General features: G+C 40.4%; 1 protein-coding gene across 4 annotated transcripts in view; it reads left to right on the top strand.

Moving 5' to 3' along the window:
- Positions 1 to 15,331, top strand: part of LOC147082002 (beta-1,3-galactosyltransferase 1) — a 138,074-nt gene extending 122,743 nt beyond the window's left edge. For all 4 annotated transcript variants that reach the window (XM_085980532.1, XM_085980530.1, XM_085980531.1 and 1 more), the window contains 3 exons: positions 2,701 to 2,811; positions 3,545 to 3,722; positions 13,418 to 15,331. In XM_085980532.1, the coding sequence (XP_085836658.1) occupies positions 13,615 to 14,592 (978 nt within the window). In that variant the 5' untranslated portion in view covers positions 2,701 to 2,811; positions 3,545 to 3,722; positions 13,418 to 13,614 and the 3' untranslated portion in view covers positions 14,593 to 15,331. The remainder of the gene's footprint in view (positions 1 to 2,700; positions 2,812 to 3,544; positions 3,723 to 13,417) is intronic.
- The last annotated feature ends 6,973 nt before the right edge of the window (positions 15,332 to 22,304 follow it).

Raw genomic sequence — 22,304 nt, 5'->3', positions numbered from 1 at the left:
CTTTAATAATAATTCAACTTTATTGTCATTGTACAATGCACAACGAAATGTGATCTTGCAAGCTCCCATGAGTCCAGTACAAATAACATTAACATTAAACGTAAATAGCACCATCCTGGGAGAAGCAAAGCCGCTGCGTCTGTGCGTGCCGCCATTCCATTTCCACCATTCCTCCTGTCCGACAATCTTCAGCCCAACGCCCGGGCCTGCTCACCAGCCGCCCCTCCCGGGGCTCCTTCCGTGACCTTCTCACCAACCGCCCCTCCTCGGGGCTCCTTCCGTGACCTTCTGCACCTGGTCTTCCCTGATGGTCACCCCTCCAGGTACTAACCAGGCCTGGCTCTGCTTAGCTTCCAAGCCTTGCCAGTGTGGCATCGAGGAGCCCTAGTAAAACTGACGTCAATGGGAACTGGGGGGGGGGGGGAATGCTCCACTGGTTGGAGTCATACCTAGCACAAAGGAAGACGGTTGTGGTGGTTGGAGGTCAATCATCACAGTCACAGGACATCGCTGCAGGAGTTCCTCAGGACAGTGTCCTAGGCCCAACCATCTTCAGCTGCTTCATCAATGACCTTCCCTCCATCATAAGGTCAGAACTGGGGATGTTCGCTGATGACTGCAGTGTTCAGTGCCATTCGCAGCTCCTCAGATAACGAAGCAGTCCATGCCTGCATGCAGCAAGTCCTGGACGACATTCAGGCTTGGGCTGATGAGTGGCAAGTAACATTCGCGCCACACAAGTGCCAGGCAATGATTATCTCCAACAAACAAGCATCTAACCACCGCCCCTTGACATTCAATGGTATTACCATCACCGAATCCCCCACCATCAATATCCTCAGGGTCACCATTGACCAGAAACTTAACTGGACCAGCCACATAAATACTGTTTCAACAAGAGCAGGTCAGAGGCTGGGTATTCTGTGGCGAGTGTCTCACCTCCTGACTCCCCAAAGCCATTCCGCCATCTACAAGGCACAAATCAGGAGTGTGATGGAATACTCTCCACTTGCCTGGATGAGTGCAGCTCCAACAACACTCAAGAAGCTCGACACCATCCAAGACAAAGCAGCCCACTTGATTGACACCCTATCCACCACCTTAAACATTCACTCCCTCCACCACCAGCGTACTGTGGCAGCAGTGTCTACCATCTACAAGGTGCACTGCAGCAACTCGCCAAGGCTTCTTCGGCAGCACCTTCCAAACCTGTGACCTCTACCACCTAGAAGGACAAGGGCAGCAGGCATATGGGAACACCGCCGCCTCCAAGTTCCCCTCCAAGTCACACACCATCCTGACTTGGAAGTATATCGCCGTTCCTTCATCGTCGCTGGGTCAAAATCCTGGAACTCCTTCCCGAACAGCATTGTTGGGAGTACCTTCACCACACGGACAGCAGTGGTTGAAGAAGGTGGCTCACCGCCACCTTCTCGAGGGCAACTAGGGATGGGCAATAAATGCTGCCTTGCCAGCACCGCCCACATCTCATGAACGAATATAAAAAAAGTTTTTTAAAAATTTCATCATTTGCAATGCATCCATGCTGTTACAATTGAGCATAAACTCTCCCCAGGCGTTCTTGAAATAGCCATGCTGATGAACAGTTTGAGAAGTGGTGCTGAGGCACTTCTCCTGGGTGAGAGAATGTACTACAGAGCTAGTCACCCATGTAGTACTACTGTGTATTCCTAGTAACCACTTTCAGAGCAGCATTGGCACAAGTTGTCTTTGTGCCCTCGCAAACAAACAATGCTGTGTCCTGCAGGGTGGAAAAATATTACTTCAAAAAATTTGCCTACAGTTGCAGTAAAATATATAAAAATTCCTGAAAACTTTTCTACTGTAATAAAGTACAACTCATTGGTGTTTTGATCCATATTACAATTCAAAGAATCATTGAAAAATAGTGTTATTGTAGAAATGTATAGATTTAATGCAGGGTATTTTGTCCAAACAAACGGAATCTATTCAGTTAAATTAACCCTCAGAATTACGGGTGGACAGCATGAGGAAAGATGAAAATTGAGAATGCAATTAACTGACAGTCCAGCTCTCCGCACAGGAAGATGAATCAGCATATGCTTTAAGCAACTATTGGTCTACATCAATGCTTCAAGTCCTTTGGTACATCATCTGTCCATGTTTATTATTGTTTCTAGCTATTAGAGGGCTAAACCAAAGCATGTTACCAGAAATATAATTAAAGCTGATCCTTTTAGTTCAGTCCTGTAAATAAATGATCTTGCGTGAGTCAATGATGTATATTATAATCTGGCATACTATGGTCCCTTTAGGCCTGCAAATTTTTGTTTGTGAAGTGTGTACTCTGAAACATTATTTATCATTTTTATAATGTATTATTATTTAAAATTATGCATTATCACATATGCTTCAATATACTTGCAAGTTAATCTTGAATGCTGTCTCTCACTGGCTTCTGAGCTATTTAATTGCTGTAGGATAATTACTCAAAAATCAAAGCAGACACTAAATTATTTGAAGTGTACTGTTTTGGTAAATGAATTCGACTGCTATGATTGTTCTTTTGATTCTAATTTAAATAAAACATATATTTTAGTTAATAAATATCACCTATGTAGAGAGCCTGTTAAGATAATAACACTCTTGTTTCTTTAAGCAGTCAGGGGTTGCGATCCAAGCCTGCCACTAAACCTCATTCCTTTGTCATTGTCATAGTTGGGCTGAGCTTATGGCCTGGATTCCAGCATCAGATGAGCTACTTCCAGAATGAAGGATGTGATATGAAGCATGAATCCTTTATGGGAGAAGTCTGAAGCTAAAGTTAAGGTAAGAAATGTAATGCATACATATATCTATTTGCATAATAGCGGATCTCCCTTGGCATTGCTCGCACAGTAAATAGATGTGGGAAGTCTAGTGAGACGGGGTCCAGCGGACTGAAGAGGCAGTTTTGAATCATTGGCGGGTCCAGAGTCTTCCCAATATTGAGGATGCTAGGTTCTGACTGTATTGAGAGAGTAGGGTCTAACAACTTTGTAGGGGAGGAAAGCCCATCAGATTGGGATCTAAACTGCCATTGGCACTTTTGAACCATCAGGTCTTACCCCCTCCCCTCCCTGCCATCAACTTCCTCCCACAACCCAACCATAGCTGGCTTTGAACTGTCAGTTAATCACACCACCACCACTTCCCTATCTTCAACTAGTTCTTGTCTTAACGCATTTAACTATAAATTTTCTGCTTCTTAAAATGAATAGACAGAAAACCACGGCAGGGCGAGGCAGCCGATTCTTGACAGACACTTTCGGCATGTACCAGTTTGCAGAAATGGAAAATCTAGTGCACTGTTCATGGGTTTGACAACTTATACAGTCTATAATAAATATAATTTTCCATAAAAAAAAAAAAATACCAAGAGGCCCCAAAGTTCATAATTTATAGAGTTTCCAAGATAAATCCTTAAGCTGAACAATGGTTCAGAAGAAAAAGCTTTTAAACTGAATTTTCAATAAATATCAATCCATTCTCTATAAATAATCTTTCTTTTCTTTTCTAACAGTCGGCAAAGACAACCAGGGGGGTGAATGTTGGTGCCTCCTACCTGGCAGAAACCGGGCGGTAGCACACCAGAAATCACGGGGATAGACTTACTGCCTCGTTTCTGTCGACGTCGCTGCCAGCGCCATTTTGCCGGGGTCCTCTGCTTGAGTGGCCTGGATGGATGCCTGAACACAATGGTAAGCTAAGAGCTTTATGCAAATCGGGGTCCTATGATGTGAATGCTATTTTTGGTGGCTAAACAGAAGTAGCACTCAGTAATCCTTGGCAGTAAGCACCAGAATTGGCAATTAAGAGCCTGATTTAAAAGGTCAAGCACTTGCAGACAACAATGGTGACTACTTTAGTTGAATGGAGTGGAAAGATTTACAACTTCAGTGCTGATCATAGTTTTTTTGAAAACTCTTGGCAGAATTCATTCTTTGCTTTCAGGGAGGGTGAGTGAGGAGAAGAGGCATGAGACTGATTCTAGCATCCCAATTATAGGCAGAGGAGGAAGAAGAGTACCAGCAAGAGCAGCAAGGAGAGTATGCTGGAGCTGCTGCAGGTGCTATCAGAGCACCCATAGGAGGTGGATTGAGCACAGGTGATTTTACCCTTCACAGACCCAGAATCAGTTACCAGGAAGAAATATGTAAAGTAGCTCAGGTCCTCCTGGGAAACAGTAGCAGACATAGGTAGCCTCCTGCAGGAGAAGCTGCAACATCCTATGCCATCTAGTCAGTCTCTCACTGCCAGTGGCAGTCAAAGTCATAGTTGCCCTAAATTTCTTTGCTTTAGGGTCCTTCCAGGCTGCAGCAGGGGGGCAAGGCAATATTAGCCATTTTGGCTGTGCATACAACAAATGACGGATGCTTGATTCACTAAGGCAAGCCAGTATATCAAGTTCCCCATAGACGTCACCTGTCAACATGATAGAGCAATGGGATTTGCAGCAATTACCAGTGTGTCAAGTCCAGGATGCTATTGACTATATTCATGTGGCAATTAAAGCAGAGCTAGAACCTTTTAAGAACAGGAAAGAGTTCAGCTCTCAATGTGCAGCTGGCAAATGACAATCATCTATGAATTATGCAGGTGTTTGCACGATACCCTGGTAGCAGCCATGATGCATTCATCCTGCATCAGTCCAACGTCTCGGTGTTTTTTGGCCAAGTGCAGTGGGTCCAAGGCTAGCTGTTGGGAGACAAGGCCTACCCATTATTCCCATGACTGATGACATCTATCTGACATGCACAAACCCAAGCTGGAAGAAGGGATAATGATGGCCATGGGAGCACTAGGGCAATAACCGAGCAGGCCATTGGTGAGGCCCGAGAGGTGCCCACTATTGGGCCCTATTTCTCTTTGTGTGCAAAGGTGCTACATTTATCAACCTCCAGTCAACGTGGCACAATTGTCATATCTAAGGCAGAGTGAAAAATTATGGCCATAATGTTTTCTATCTCATGTCCTTCACCAACTTAGGGTGGGTGCCATCAAGGCTCAATGACATGTGCACCTTGAGCTGTGCTATTTTTTTCAGAAGCAATTTATTTTCTAGTTGTTTAAATTGTCATCTCTTTCACATCTTCCTCTAGTACATCTGCATTCTCCGCCATCATTTATTCAACAAAAAAACTGATGCCAAATATATTTATGTTTCCACAATACCTTTATTTTCCACAACTAGTGAGTTAAAACCACCTAATATTATTATCCTGTTGTTTTTATATATTTTTCTGAATTGTCAACAAATTGCCCTGTTTCTCATCTCCACCATTTGGAGGCCTGTAATGCACACTGGGAATTGTACCATTTCCCTTCGTGTTTTATTTAACACTCTCCATATGATTTCTGTCTTCAGAAACTTGAGTAATTTCCTACATTTTACTAAAAGAAGAAAATATATCCAAGAATTTTGTAGTAATCCTAGATTATACTTTAATTAATTTTCTCATGTGGAAATCACACATGCAAGAACTGTAGCACACAGACTGATGCATTGTGCACCAAGAATGATGGACAGCTCAAAAATAGCCAGAACTGAATAAAACTCAACATGGAATTAAAGTTGTTATTTAAAAAATAACAGGGCAATTTCAAGGTTGTAATCTAGAAATTATTGTCAAGGACTATTACATCGTGTGAGCCCCTTAATTAGATTACTTCTTTTAAATGACTCGAAGTGTTTTCTATTTAGAAAGCACAAGAATTAATGGTACATTTGTTTAGATATTTATGCTGAGATGTCATTACTCTAGTCCAATTTTATTTGACACCAATGAAACTACTCTTAAAGTACTGATTGCTGTTTGCAGCCTTAATGTTTTTATTGTATGAAAATGCTTTTAGTAAATTTCTTGTACTCAATACAGTAAAAAAAAACATACTTTCAAGCAAAAAAGTGCCATTTTTAAGAACATAAGAACATAAGAAATAGGAGCAGGAGTAGGCCATACGGCCCCTCGGGCCTGCTCCGCCATTCAATAGGATCATGGCTGATCTGAATCTAGACTCACATCCACTTCCCTGCCCTCTCCCCGTAACCCCTAATTCCCTTATCTGCTAAGAAACTGTCTATCTCCGTTTTCAATTTATTTAATGTTGCAGCTTCCACAGCTCTCTGGGGTAGCAAATTCCATAGATTTACTACCCTCTGAGTGAAGAAGTTTCTCCTCATCTCAGTTTTGAAAGGGCAGCCCCTTATTCTTAGATTATGCCCCCTAGTTCTAGTCTCACCCATCAGTGGAAATGTTTCCAATAGATTTAAAATGGTGTACACAGGAAAAAAAATTCTGCTGAGCTAATTACATAGCATGACCTGCCTCTTGTCCGCATTCAGTTATGTGTAGCCTTTTCCTGCAAGCAAACTGAAAAGGAGCACATGCTGGAGTAAGGAACATGAGAAAACATTTTTGTGACCCACGTGCCCACACAAGCAGCCAACTTCTGTGGGTGTCTGAACAAGTAGCACAAAAATACCTTGTGTGAGGAGTAGCATCCTCTGTGTTTGTTGCTTGTCTCATTCCTGGGACCAGAGGAAAAAAATGTATTGTGATGGCAGCAATGAAGAGTGTCCTGGTAAAACATGGGCACATTTGGAGAATAGATGAACAGTTGCTAGTGAGATGTGCATTGTATCTCTGTGATGCTGTACCACACTTACACTGATGGCTTGTAAGAAAGTATTGTTAAATTGTCAAAAGTGTGAGCATACTTGCATTGGTAACTTTGCATAGCCCAGCAAATTGTTTGCTTACCTTCTCCCAGATGCAGGCTACAGATAATACAGCATTGACTCTCTCGCCACCATCATCTGGTACCCTGGCAGTAATTTCTTCTGTTCCAAAAAGATCTTCCCTTCTCTGTGTAGCATCTTGTGCAAAATCAACTGCCAAGCAACATCTTGGAATAGCACTGTTCTGCCTCTGCACTTTGCTTCTGCCATTTTTTAATATTCTGGATATTAATAGTCCAGTAAGAGGTCCTGGATATATCTGCCACTGATCACGATTTTATATGGGAATGTTAATTTATTTAAATGAGTTCACCTCACATTATAGCATAAGATCAGCAACATGTGCTAGAGGAGCACAATGTCCCCAATGAATACCTCTGTGCCAGGTTCGCATTATGACTCCTAATCAGTGGAGCAGTTTGTTTTCTGCAGTAGAATCCAAAACACACAGGGTGGCTTTCTAATTATTTTCCTTTATTATCAACATGCAGATGCAATTCTGAGTGTCTCATACTATGCATTCTATTCTTTACCTCTCCTGATCAGCGGCACTTGATGTTTGCAATGCACCAGTAGGAGGGCTGAGGGCAGATTAGTCAGGTGGCTGCCATATCGCCACCACTATTTTTAGTGAAGAGGTGCATTTGCCTCATTCTCTCCCTCTCCATTTGAAGTCGTAATTGGTAAGTGTTGCATAAATACAAATGATTTAGTTTGTATGGGGAGAGGGCATTATTAGTTTGTATGGGGAGAGGGGGAATTGTTATTCACAGTTGCCATAGTAATCAAAGTTATTTATTGGAGTGACTGCAAACAAGGAGAGGAAATGGTTTGCTTAATCTTATGAAACCATTTTCTCCCTGAAACCTAGATATAATTTCAGCATGTAAAAAAGGCCGCCAAGGACTACTGCAGTGTTCAAAGTGTTAATGGCAGAACAGAGTACAATGATGAAGATGGCTGCCGTCCTTGCGGGCTCCGTGCGTACCAGGCAGCTAAGTGTCCTTTGCTGCTTGGTGCGCTCGGCTCGTTAAGAAAAAAGCATTTCACTGACTGGATTTCACTTGTTGTATTTGGTTATGTGACAAATAAAATTGAAATTGAATTTTTTTTTTGGCTGAATACACTTGCAATATGGCACAACATTCTGTACACCCACACACATTGATCGGCCCAGTACCTATACTCCATAAGCTTATAAAAATTACTTTAAACAAAAAAATGTATCTACAACATTCCTCAGCAATTGAGCTTGGCTGTGTGTTAGAAAGTATGGATTCTTAATGACGAGGGAAAGAACTTTGAGTTATATAGGATTTTAGCAATGGTGCTCTACAATGTTTGTATATAGAGCTGTGAACTCTCCATGCCTCTACTGTCTGAGAGTTTAGTGCTCATACTATTAGACATTATTAAGCTCACCAGATAAATATTTTTGTTACATTAAGTTGCTTATTGCAAAATATGCATAGTGTATTTGAAAATGTTTCTCTACATTGTTAAAGTAACATATTAAAATTTGGAATGCAATCCATAATTTGCACTTCAAGCAAACCAATGGGATTAACAATAGTGTGCCAAACATGATAAAATTTAGACATTTTGATCGGTTCAATGTTAAAGAACTGCTGAGCTCATTCTTTTGTTAAATCTTAACCATTGCATTATGATAAATTACTAAACAGATGAAATTAGTGAAAGGAATTCATGGCAATAATTGCATTCTGATACTACTAGTCATTAAACTCATCAAAGATATTACAGAGTAGTGAGAGGATCCTGCCAGGCTCATGAAGTAATGAGAGGGTGGATGAGGGTAGTGCGATTGATGATGTGCATATGGACTTTCAAAAGTTTGATGAAGTACCACATAATAGATTTGCTAGCAAAATAGAAACCCATCGGATTAATGGGCAATGATTGCATGGATACGAATTTGGCTAAGGGACAGAAGGCAAAGAGTAGTGGTGAACGGCTGTTTTTCCAGACTGGAGGGATGTATAGTGGTGTGCCCCAGAGGTCGGTGTTGGGACCTTTCTTTTTGATATATATCAATGACTTAGACTTGGGTAAAGAGAGCATAATTTCAAAGTTTGCTTATGACACGAAACTCAGAAATGCAGTAAACAGTGAGGAGGATAGTAACAGACTCCAGGAGAACATAGACAGACTGGTGAAATGGGGAGACATATGGCAGATGAAATTTAGCACAGGGAAGTGTGAAGTGATTAATTTTGGTAGGAAACAGGAGCGGCAATATAAACTAAATGGTACAATTTTACAGGGGGTGCAGGAATATAGAGACCTGGGGGTGTTATGTACACAAGTAACAGATCAGGACAGAATGATAGTGAATTCACCTACCTGAAATTGTAGACTGGGGTAGGAAAAGACTAGTTGAGAAGAGTGTTAAAAAAGGCACACGGGGATCCTTGGCTTTATAAATAGAGGCATAGAGTACAAAAAAGAAAGTTAGTTTAAACTTTTATAAAACACTGGTTAGTTCCCAGCTGGAGTATTGTAGTCAATTCTGGGCACCACACTTTAGGAATGATGTCAAGGCCTTCGAGAAGGTGCAGAGGAGATTTACTAGAATGATATCTGAGATGAAAAACTTCAGTTACATGGAGAAACTAGAGAAACTGGGCTGCTTCTCCTTAAAGCAGACAAGGGTAAGGGGAGATGTGATAGAGGTGTTCAAAATCTTGAAGGGTTTTGATAGCGTAAATAAGAAACAACAGTGTCCAGTAGAAGGGTCGGTAACCAGAGGACACAGATTTAAGGTAATTGGCAAAAGAACCATGCAGAAACATTTTTTTTCCGCAGTGAGTTGTTATAACCTGGAATGTATTGCCTGAAAGGGTGGTGGAAGCAGGTTCAATAATAACTTTCAAAAGGGAATTAGATAAATACTAGAAAAAGAAAAATTCACTGGGCTATAAGGAAAGAGCCAGGGGAGTGGGACTAATTGGATAGCTCTTTCAAAGAGCCGGCGCAGGCACGATGGGCCAAATGACCTTCTGTGCTGTATCATTCTATGATTCTATGCGACACAATTGGCTCTGATCATGTCAGCTTCACTACACCACACAAGTGAGAGACCTAGTGCCAGTTTCTATAGCAACCTGATGTGCTTGTCAATATTTCATAGAATACTGACTTTGTTGTTGCATGTAGTGTTATTCTGCAACTTGAAAACATTCCACTCATTATAGTGGAAGGTTGAAGTGTTGTCCTGTCTGTCTTGGTTATAGTGAACCCAGCTGTGTCTGTCACTAATGAGAGCAGATCTCAAACATACAAATTCTAAAGTCACAGAAGAGACAAAGTGTCATTGTGTTACATGGGTTCGGACAAATTAATCATATTGCCAATGGTTAAACTAATGACATCAGTTAATAGCAAAATAGCCCCTTTTAGTTCTGAAAGAAGTCAGTAAACTGACAGAAATATGATGGCCTGGATTTTACGGTCAGCAGCAAATGAATAACACTTGCCGTTCATTATACTTACATTTGCCCACAGAATTTCTGTGGGCTTTTTACACTGATTTGCGATTATCAGACCGTCAAAGCAGCGTGGCGCCCTCTACAGGGGAACTGGGACCTTTATGAATAGGGCACACAACGGCATGTCTCCTCAACCAATCAGATTGAAGAATCCTTATTGCGCCATGCAGAATCTAAACCAGGAAGAGTAAGTTAGATTATTTAATTCAATGTAAAATCATGTATAGAAAGTGAAATAAATAGAGGGAAAGAAAGATGAGATTGAGAGAGATAAGAGACGATAAAGTAAAAAAATTGATATTTTAAAATCTCCAACAATAATTAAAATCTGAAGGAATAAGACTCCACACTTGTAAAAGTAAATTTTCAGTGCCAGAGAGGTTGTTTGGCAGTAATTAAGACTTATCATGCCATTTAAAATTCACTTACACTTAATGGACAATCCCTAACTTTTTCTGGCGTGTTTAGTGGGTAAGTACCGCAAATTCACACCATTCATGTGTTTGAATGCCGAGTCTCTCAGCGAGGTACCTGTGTAGTGAAGCTTGTGGCGGAGCTTGATGATTTAAGATTTTAGACTGCAGGTATAAAACACACTAATTGGAAATTGTTTAAAAGACTTATTGTTCTGACGATAGCTCAACAACATTGTCCAGAACTACCTAAACAATACAGATCAGCAAGATTCCAGGTTTGATCCTCATGTGCTAAGCTGCTGATTTTAGCCAGGGCAGTGGTAAGGGGTGCATCACAATGACCCTATCACCTGGGATAGAGAGGGGGGAAATTAGCCAGGATTCCATCTCCTGGTCGCTCTTCAGTGACTTGCTTGAAATGAACTTGTGTAGTCATGATCGGGTTCTGCATGATGTCCCCTAATAGATTGCTGACACTCAATTGTCAAGGCTTCACATCAATCAAGATCATTTGGAAAAGGTACCGGAAGAGCAATCAGTCAGGGGAACCATATCCCAGCACGTAGTTAATGCTTTTAGCAGAGCAAGGGAACTGATGAAAATTGGCAAGGAAAAAATACTAGAGTAGAAAAGCTGGGCTGGGCTGGGCTGCACTAGACCAACTCTCCATTTACTTAAGAGGTTTTACATTCATTGCTGAATGGAATTATGGACATAAATGAAAATGAATCAACATCACATAAAGGACAATAGCAAATTACTGCGGATGCTGGAAATCTGAAATAACAACAGAAAATGCTGAAAACACTCAGCGGGTCAGGCATCATCCGCGGAGAGAGAAAAACAGAGTTAACGTTTCAGGTCTGTTATCTCATTCTGATAAATTGACTAGTTTGTCTTATTACCAGGTTTATAAATAGAACTGCAATTAAAGAATTGATGATACAATGTTGTCATCGTGCAACAGTTTATTAAAAGATTGTCACTGTGAAAAGTATCATTGTTCACACTGCAGAAGGTGTAACTTCTGCTGCAGCGGGAACTTCCTGGCAGCCAATATCTCACCTCTGGATTGAAAATTGACTTACACATTGAAAATAGATGATGGAAAAATGGAAAAAGGCTTTGTTTGAATAATTGATTATTCTGTATGGATTACACTATTTAGATCATATGGAAGAAAGACCTTCTAAAATTCAATAATACCAAGCTGTTTGGTCAGTTTACCAGTTTAAAGTCCATTAACAGCATTCAGAAGGATTTGGATAAATAAAAGAAGACAAATGGATCTTGAAATGGATAAGTACAAAACTTGTACAAAATAAGTATTTTGGGATGTTCTTAGATCATGAAAAGCACTATATCAATGCAAGTTGTTTATTTGCTTATTTGGAATAGGTTACTTTGCCCCTGTATGATTTTGGAACATATTGCAGTAGATTTTGAGTTTGTGCAATAGTGTAAAATGGGTGATAGCGAATCAGCAGCCTGTTTTAGCATCGTTCCTGATTTTTATTTCCATTGAAGTCAATGCAAATTAAAATTGGGACAGATTTAAAATGGGCTGCCGATTTTCAATCACCTGTTTTACACTGTCGCACAAGGTCAAAATCTACCCTATTGACAGATTTAAGAGAAGCGTTAAGTAGGATAATACTGGAATTTTGGGCAAGGACACATAAATACTGGAACTTTAGTGTTGAAGGAGCTGAATAACTTTGGAATCGAGACCCAGAGCTGTATGAAATTAACTGGAGAACAGAGTTTCACACTGGTTGAGTTTGACACCACATGGACTATGGCTCTAGTGCAGTGTTAAAAGTGCTCCAGGATCTCCAGTGCAGTTTTTAAACATGCCCAAAGTTCACTTAACTGTTTAAAGAGTGCAGACACTCCCACTGGCACAGTCGAGATATTTAGCATGTAGTTTCATACTTTTAATACAAATGTCCAAAAACTATAGGAACCCCCATTTACACACAGGCCATTAAAGATTATTCAACATGAATTGTTGAATCTGAGGTGGAGGCAACATTTTCCTGAATAGCGAAGATACATTGCTGAGGGGCTAGTAATATAATAACAAATATATGAAAATGACAGATAGGAAATGTCAATTCAGCCTATCCCACACAATTATGATGCCTTTTTGCCTTGTGCATCACAGTACATACATCTCCACCCACCCAAAACCATGCAATCTCCTGGGAGAGGCCAAGAAATGGGGGGGGGGGGGGGGGGGAAATCCTGGCCATATAGGGAAATTAACCTTGAAATTTCCTCTCCGACCCCATAAGGTGATCAAAACCAGTCCAGGAAAACACATTGGCCCTGATTTATGTTATAGGATAATTTACATTACAGGATCAATATTATCATTTAGTGTGTGTAGACTTCTAGGTAAGAGTACGGTACTTCCTGGTGGAGGGAACATTCTTCCCTTTTGACCTCTCCTGTGGTACAGGGAAGGCTTGGCTTGCTATATTCAACAACTTAGTTTCATCCTCTCAATACAACCTTCACACTTCTTGGTTTGATGCTGTCTAGTTACATTATTTTAATAATCTAGCAGCACATTTCAGTAAGGAGTATTAACTAAGTTACCCAACAGTAGTGCCATGTAGTTTCTAGCTGGCTGTGTAATCTCAATGAATTTTAACTAGTAACAGAAATCAGTTGTAAAGTTTGGTAGACTGTATATTAATGCATTTTTTATTTTTTTTCCACAGATATATGTGAAACTATACTAATGAACCATGTACAGAGTGACCTTGCAGAGAATCAGCAAGGATTCCTGCTTGAACAGAATGGTTGAATTTTCATGAGCTTGTTGTACATAATGTCATAAGCCTCAAAAATTGACCGTTTGGTTCTGCAGCAATGTTGTCTTCTATGTGACATGATGTAACACAAAAGGAACATCAAAATGCCTTCAAAAGTCTCGTGTTTATATATTTTAACAGTTGTTTGCTGGGCAAGCGCTCTTTGGTACTTGAGTGCAACTCGTCCCTCGTCCTCTTTTGTTGGACACAGTTCATTTTCACGTGTCACAGTTGAGAGAAAAAATTTCAGCTTTACTAACATTCGAACTCGGTCACTGAACCCACATAATTTCAATTACCTTATTAATGAGCCTAACAAATGTGAGCAAAGCCCTTTCTTAGTGATCCTTATAAGCACAACGCACAAAGAGTTTGATGCACGACAGGCCATACGGGAAACGTGGGGAGATGAAAACAACTTCAAAGGAATACAACTGGTCACTTTGTTTCTGCTTGGAAAAAACATAGACCACATTTTGAATGAGATGGTAGAACAGGAGAGCCAAATTTTTCATGACATCATTGTGGAAGATTTTGTGGATTCCTACCACAACCTTACACTGAAAACTTTAATGGGCGTGAAGTGGATAGCCAACTTCTGTTCAAAAGCAAAGTATGTAATGAAAACTGACAGTGATATTTTTGTTAACATGGACAATTTGATCTATAAATTACTCAAGCCAAACACGAAGCCCCGGAGAAGGTATTTTACTGGCTATGTCATCAATGGGGGACCTATACGGGACATTCGCAGCAAGTGGTACATGTCCAGAGATTTATACCCGGACAGCAATTACCCACCGTTCTGTTCAGGCACAGGGTATGTATTTTCTACAGATGTGGCTGAAGCTATTTACAAAACATCTCTTCATACTAGGATGTTGCATCTTGAGGACGTCTATGTTGGACTATGTCTGCGGAAGCTTGGCATTCATCCCTTTCAGAATAGTGGTTTCAATCACTGGAAGGTTTCCTACAGTCTGTGCAGGTATCGTCGAGTAATTACAGTGCACCAGATATCTCCTGAAGAAATGCAGAGAATCTGGAATGAGATGTCAAGCAAAAAACACCTTCGATGCTAAATATACTAAAATAATACACGAATGGCTTCTAGTTGCCACTCAGTTTCCAATCAGCAGTCTGTCAGTTCACTATGAAAGGCAGTGAAAATGTTTTTACAGCAGAAAATTAGCTTAAACTGCTCATTATGGCACCCACTGTCACAGGTTAAACTATTCAGTATTTATACCAAACAGTTAATAACTGTAATTACTATCATAAACCAGAACTAATTGAAATGCTCTTGTACTGTATATTTTCAGTAAAACATATAAGTTAGGTGTATGTTTTTAGTTCATTTAAAAATTGTGTATTAACAAATAGGTATCAAGGGATTAACAAATAGTGCTAATGCTAAAAGTGATTTATTTATTATACATGTATTGCTATGTAATTGTGTTACTTGCTTAAGAGGAATGTGCAATCTCCAAGATTTTCAATTTATATCATAAATTAGATCAAATAAGTGATGCACAGACCAGAGAAGATAGATACAAGATAGAGTTTGGTTTCGGAATACAGAACTCGTACCGTTGCACTGGTCTAGCCATCCAGTACGGTGTGACTCGCTTAGTCTACACAATATCCATATTTATTTCATTCATTATATATGGGTATTACTATTTTTCTTTAAGAAAGCTGCATCTAGTTATCTTGAATGCATTATCTTACCTGTCCTACAGCAGGTACTGGATAAAGTTCTGCTAAAATATGTCAGATTATCATTTGATGAATTTAAATAAAAATTTGTATTTTAATGTATTCAATTTATATTTTTACTGACCTATTTGGTTATTGTAATTAGTGTGAAAATAACAGTGCTTCTGCTTTTAAAGTGTGGATTGGATAACAGGTAATTGGGTGATTTTAATGGTTATATTTTGTGTGTGTTATATTTTATAGAGAGAGCATTTAACTTTGTCCAATATTAAAACTGTGCTGTCAACTTATTTACAGTATAGAAGAGGATTTAAACAATAGCGGCCATGTATTTGGGCTGTCTTGTCAAATTGAGGACAGTTTGAATGATTCAAAGATGAGATCAAGCTTATCAATTGACATTCAAACATATAAGATTGTCTGTGTATACATATACGAGAGAGAGAAAGCGCTTGAATATATTACCATTTTGATGTCACTTTTGCATCCTCTATCAAGCTGTCTGTTGAAGGAAAACTAAGAGCACAGATTTTAACATATCAGTAAATGATAATTCAGTAAACCTTTCAGGAAATCAGTTTTCAGTGTGGAAAATAAGCTGTGATTGAATTGTGATTTTTATGAGTTTGAGTGTACCTTTTTGCCGTGTGAACTAAATTAGATTCAAATGCAGAAACTGGAGTTGAACAAACACAACTAAACTAAATCCGGTTGCTGTAAAATGGTGTTGTATCTTTATAGAACACTGTAAACCTATAATCAGTACAAATTTTCCCCAATGTAAATTTGATCAGTTATTATCTTTGACTGTTTTTAAAAGAGAAACATATTGAAAATGTCCACTGAATGCTATATTTTGTGTTCATTTTTTAAAATTGCATAAAGGTGATTTGGTTGCAAGTAGTGCATTTAGTACCTAAAATTTAGGCTTGTATAAATCCAATTGTATGGTGAAGTAATTACCAGCAACCTAGGTTATTGCAAAGTACCCTTTCTTTGTGAAACTTCTTAAAAAAAAAAAAAAAAGCCTCATTTTATAGTCCTACATAAATTAGGTTTATTAATGATCAAAATTGATGTATTAAGGACATTCTTGTATATTTTTATTGCAGTGTTCTTATAAATGTTTCCAGTCAGAATATTAATCCGTTTCCTTCAGTGGGAGACTTCTCCACCAAAATGGCTGCCACTTAATTCCTTTTCTTGCCCAGTGAGGATGAGTATATAAATCCACTTATGAGGACATTGTAAAACATGTTTAAAGTTTTTTTATTGTTCTGCAAAGAAAACTTAATGTTACTTGATATTTACAGTATTTGCCAAATAGTCTCAATCAAAATGTAAACTATTACGGTAACCATTTAGCTGATTATTTTGTTATTCTTGGAACCAAGTTGTTACTAATTTTAAGTAAGTGATCAGCATTGAATGCATGGTCCAGGTTATCGTTTAAACATAAATGTTCAGGTTACATAAAATAAATCTAATTTTAAGGTAAAATCTAGTATTAGGCACATTTAATATTAGCAACTGATTTAATTACTGCAATTAAAACATTTTGCAGGTCACCACCTATTCAATCATAGGTGGAAATAAAAGTGCTGTAGCTTGAAAAGATTAAGTTTTTGCTTCAGACAATTTGTATCTGCATAAATTCATTAATATATTAAAATACAAGTTTTGTATAGAAGATAAATATCAGGCAATACCATAAAAAATAAGATGAAGAGAAAGCTAATATATTTCTATTTTGTGGGGGGGGGGGCAAGTTTGAAATATCACTTTCATAATATTCAATCATTTACAGAATATTTAATTTGTTGGTTAGGATAGATTTGGATCACCATCTATCACTGATATCTGTTCAATATGTTCCAAAAAAAAGTTTCTATGCTCTATTCCAACTATTAACCTGATTATTCATTTTTTATGTTTTCCCATTGGCATGAATAACCAAAAATGACCTTTGGTTATATTATATAATAACTAAGCTTTATTAATTTTTATCAGATTTTCACAGTGCAATAATTGATGGAGGTTTTCATCAATTTGCCACCTACTGGAAGGTGGCACTGCAGATAGTAAGGGTACTACTAGCAATATTTCTGCTTGTCCTTATGTTCTGGTGAGAGTTTAAGGTGGGTAAAGGATTACCAGTTGTGAGCTAAACATTCCAATCTACTCAAATTAATAGGGAACAGACAGTCAATGGCCCGAATTTTGTGGTCGGCGGTGCTTGCCGTTCACCATGCGGACAACTGCCCACAAAGTTTTTGCAGGCTTTTTGAGCGGTGACTTGCTCTATTCGGGCATCAGATCCAGCGTGCTGCCCTCTACAGGGCATCTGTGGCGTGCAAGAAACAGCGAGGGTCTTCAACCAATCAGATTAAAGAACCCTCACTGAGAAGTATAAATTTAATTAAAATCATGTACAGAAAGGTGGATGAACTGAAGGTGTTGATAAACACATGGGAGTATGATATTGTTGCTATCACGGAGACATGGTTGAGGGAAGGGCAAGACTGGCAGCTCAATATTCCGGGGTACAGAATCTTCAGGCGAGACAGAGGGGGAGGTATAAGAGGAGGGGGTGTCGCAATATTAATTAAGGAGTCAATTACTGCAGTAAGGAGGGATGATATATTAGCAGGGTCCTCTAATGAGGCCATATGGGTGGAGCTTAAAAACAAAAAGGGGGCAAGCACTTTGCTGGGAGTGTACTATAGGCCTCCAAACAGTCAGGGGGAGATAGAGGAACAGATATGTAGGCAAATCTCAGAGAAATGTGCAAATAATAGGGTAATAATAATGGGGGATTTCAACTTCCCCAATATTAACTGGGATAGTCAGAGTGTGAAAGGCTCAGAGGGTGTAGAATTCTTAAAGTGCATCCAGGAGAGCTTTTTGAGCCAGCATGTAGAAAGTCCTACAAGAGAGGGGGCGGTACTGGACCTAATTCTCGGGAATGTGGCCGGCCAAGTGGAAAAAGTGCTAGTAGGTGAGCACTTTGGTGATAGTGACCATAATATGGTAAGATTTAAGGTGGCCATGGAAAAGGACAGGGATGGGCCGGAAATAAAGGTTCTAAATTGGGGGAAGGCCGATTTTAATAGGATAAGGCAGGATCTGGCCAAAATGGACTGGGATCAGCTACTTGTAGGAAAATCCGCATCGGAGCAATGGGAGGCTTTCAGAAGGGAGATTGAGAACATACAATGGCAACATGTTCCCGTAAAGGTCAAGGGTGGTTCCAAAAACCACAGGGAACCTTGGATGTCAGGGGATATACGGGAATGGATTAGGAAAAAAAGGAGGGCTTTTGGTAGATACAAAAGGCTAAAGACGGAGGAAGCCCTAGAGGAGTACAAAAAGTGCAGGGGGATACTTAAAAAAGAAATTAGGAGATCAAGGAGGGGCCATGAAATAACACTGGCAAGCAAAATAAAGGAAAATCCGAAGATGTTTTATAAGTATATTAAGGGTAAGAGGATAACTAGGGAAAAAATAGGGCCCATTAGGGACAAAAGTGGCAATCTGTGTGTGGAGCCGGAAGATGTAGGAGGGGTTCTGAATGAATTTTTTGCGTCTGTTTTCACTATGGAGAAGGACGATGTAGACATAGAAATAGGGCGGGGGGACTGTGATATGCTCGAACATATTAACATCGAGCGGGGGGAGGTATTGGCGGTTTTAGCTGGCCTAAAAATGGATAAATCCCCAGGCCCGGATGAAATGTATCCCAGGCTGCTGTGTGAGGCAAAGGAGGAGATTGCGGGGGCTCTAACACATATATTCAGGACCTCTCTGGCCACAGGGGATGTGCCAGAGGACTGGAGAACCGCTAATGTAGTACCATTATTCAAGAAGGGTAGTAGGGAAAAACCGGGGAACTACAGGCCAGTGAGCCTAACATCAGTGGTAGGAAAATTATTGGAAAAAATCCTGAGGGACAAAATGTGTCTCCACTTGGAGAGGCAAGGATTAATCAGGGATAGTCAACATGGCTTTGTCAAGGGAAGATCATGTCTGACTAATTTGATTGAATTTTTTGAGGGGGTGACTAGGTGTGTGGATGAGGGTAACGCAGTGGATGTGGTATACATGGATTTCAGTAAGGCCTTCGATAAAGTCCCGCACAGGAGACTGGTCAAGAAGGTAAGAGCCCATGGAATCCAGGGTGCCTTGGCACATTGGATACAAAACTGGCTTAGTGGCAGAAGGCAGAGGGTGATGGTCGAAGGTTGTTTTTGTGACTGGAAGCCTGTGGCCAGTGGGGTACCACAGGGATCGGTGCTGGGTCCCTTGCTGTTTGTGGTCTACATTAATGACTTGGATATGAATGTAAAGGGTATGATCAGTAAGTTCGCGGATGATACAAAAATTGGTAGGGTGGTAAATAGCGAGGAGGGTAGCCTCAGTCTGCAGGACGATATAGATGGGTTGGTCAGATGGGCGGAACAGTGGCAAATGGAATTTAACCCGGAAAAGTGCGAGGTGATGCACTTTGGGGGGACTAACAAGGCAAAGGAATACACAATGAATGGAAAGACCCTAGGCAAGACGGAGGGTCAGAGGGATCTGGGTGTGCAAGTACACAGATCCCTGAAGGCGGCGGAACAGGTGGATAAGGTGGTAAAAAAGGCATATGGGATACTTGCCTTCATTAGCCGAGGCATTGAATATAAGAGCAAGGAGGTTATGATGGAGCTGTATAAAACACTGGTTAGGCCACAGCTGGAATATTGTGTGCAGTTCTGGTCGCCACACTACAGGAAGGATGTGATCGCGTTAGAGAGGGTGCAGAGGAGGTTCACCAGGATGTTACCAGGGCTGGAGCGCTTCAGCTATGAAGAGAGACTGGGCAGGTTGGGTTTGTTTTCCTTGGAGCTGAGGAGGCTGAGGGGGGACATGATTGAGGTGTACAAAATTATGAGGGGCATAGATAGGATGGATGCTGAGGAGCTTTTTCCCTTAGTAGAGGGGTCGATAACTAGGGGGCATAGATTCAAGGTAAAGGGCGGGAGGTTTAGAGGGGATTTGAGAAAGAACTTTTTCACCCAGAGGGTGGTTGGAGTCTGGAACTCACTGCCTGAAAGGGTTGTGGAGGCAGAAACCCTCACAACATTTAAGAAGCATTTGGATGTGCACTTGAAATGCCATAGCATACAAGGCTACGGGCCAAATGCTGGAATATGGGATTAGATTAGACAGGGCTTGATGGCCGGCGCGGACACGATGGGCCGAAGGGCCTCTATCCGTGCTGTATTACTCTATGACTCTATGACTCTATGAAAGTGAACTAAAGATTGGGAAAGACAGATGGAATTAAGGGATAGAGATGAAAGACAAAAAAAATATTTAATTAAAAAAAAAAAAAATCTCCAATACTAATTAATCTCTGAAGAAATGAGTATCCATACTTGTAAAATTAAATTTTCAGGGCCACAGAGGTTGTTTGGCAGTAATTATCACTTATCACGCCATTAAAAACTCCCTTGCCCCTGAATGCACCAGCCCTAACTTTTTCTGGCACGTTTAGTGGGTAACTAGTGGGCAAGTGCAGCAACTTCATGCCGTTGCATGTATTTCAATGCTGATGGCGAGGTTCTGTTATAGCCCAGCCTATGGAGGAGCAGGGTAACTCGGACCGCAACTTCCGGATTTCCGCATTTAACTATGTATGTGTGTACTCCGGAAGTTGCTGTCCAATTTACTCCATAATAGCAGTGAGTACTGACAGCCTCTCCATTATTATTAATGCAAAAATTGGGCCATAGTTTCTATTAATTTATTCCACCAGTGCTATAAACTCAATTCTGTCTTTTTATACTGTCCACAGTCTTAAGTGACTACATTTTTTTTTTAAATTGAGACTCAATTTACAAAACAGAATGAATATTTAATCTTTAGTGGTGCATTATGATTAACTATGGTATAACCTGCTCAGAAAGGGTGCAAAAAAATCAATAAGGATCATTCTGTGCCTTATGAGGAAAGGCTCATAAAATTTTATTTGTTTTAATTGGGCAAAAAATGATTGAGGGAAAGATGATCCAGCTTTTTTTTTTAAAGCTAAAAGGATAATGTAAGTGTAAGTGGATAAGCATACATAAACTGATTGCAGATCTAGAAGATATTTAACATGGCAAATCTCCAGCAAGACGAGAAACTAGATTTGTTTTTCCACACACAGTAGTAGATATATATAACGTTACAATGAATACTTCTTTTAAAGGAAAGAACATAACATAAGAAATAGGAGCGGGAGTAGGCCATTCAGCCACTCGAGCCTGCTCCACCATTCAATAAGACCATGGCTGATCTTCTACCTCAACTCCACTTTCCTGCACTATACCCATATCCCTTGAGTCCCTTAATATCCAAAAATCTATCGATCTCTGTCTTGAATGTGCTCAGTGTCTGAGCTTCCACAGCCCTTTGGGGTAGAGAATTCCAAAGATTCACCACCCTCTGAGTGAAGAAATTCCTCCTCATCTCAGTGCTAAATGGCCGACCCCTTATTCTGAGACCGTGACCCCCTGGTTCTAGACTCCCCAGCCAGGGGAAACATTGAGGGAAAGGTTGATGAGTATCTAATTAACCCTTGGTGCCTTTGGTTATATAACTTGTCTTGGCAGTGACTACTCCGTGGGGGCTGATAAGCTCATTTGTTGAGTGGTCAGAGTTGATTTTGCACTGCAAGAAAAAAACCCTGGCATAGAAATTTAATGATGCAGCGCCCGTTTTTTGTGTAAAGCAACAGGCGCTGCATGGCCCAATATAGTGCGCTTATGGAAATCATGGGCCTAACTCCTGTTTTAGGTTTGGTTTGCGACTGACCGCAGCATGCGCTATGCATACTATGATCAGTTTTCCCGGGCGCACAGCAGCCAAAGGACCACTGGAGGTTACCATTAAAGCTTTGTACTCGCCTAAATGTGAAGGCAAAGAGGAGCAAGAGTATTCCTCCTGGCTCTATATTAAAACTCATGGGCTGCTACTAGCCTGCACTCGCGCCCCCACCCCAATTGCCTCCCCCACCCCCCACCCCTCCCAAGACTTACTTTAGACCCTC

Source organism: Somniosus microcephalus, unplaced genomic scaffold, assembly GCF_052327205.1.
Source record: "Somniosus microcephalus isolate GS21.2 unplaced genomic scaffold, FLI_Smic_1.0 scaffold237, whole genome shotgun sequence".
Lineage (NCBI taxonomy): Eukaryota > Metazoa > Chordata > Chondrichthyes > Squaliformes > Somniosidae > Somniosus > Somniosus microcephalus.
Note: the sequence above shows the minus strand (reverse complement) of the source record. Positions and strands in the feature narration are given on the sequence as shown.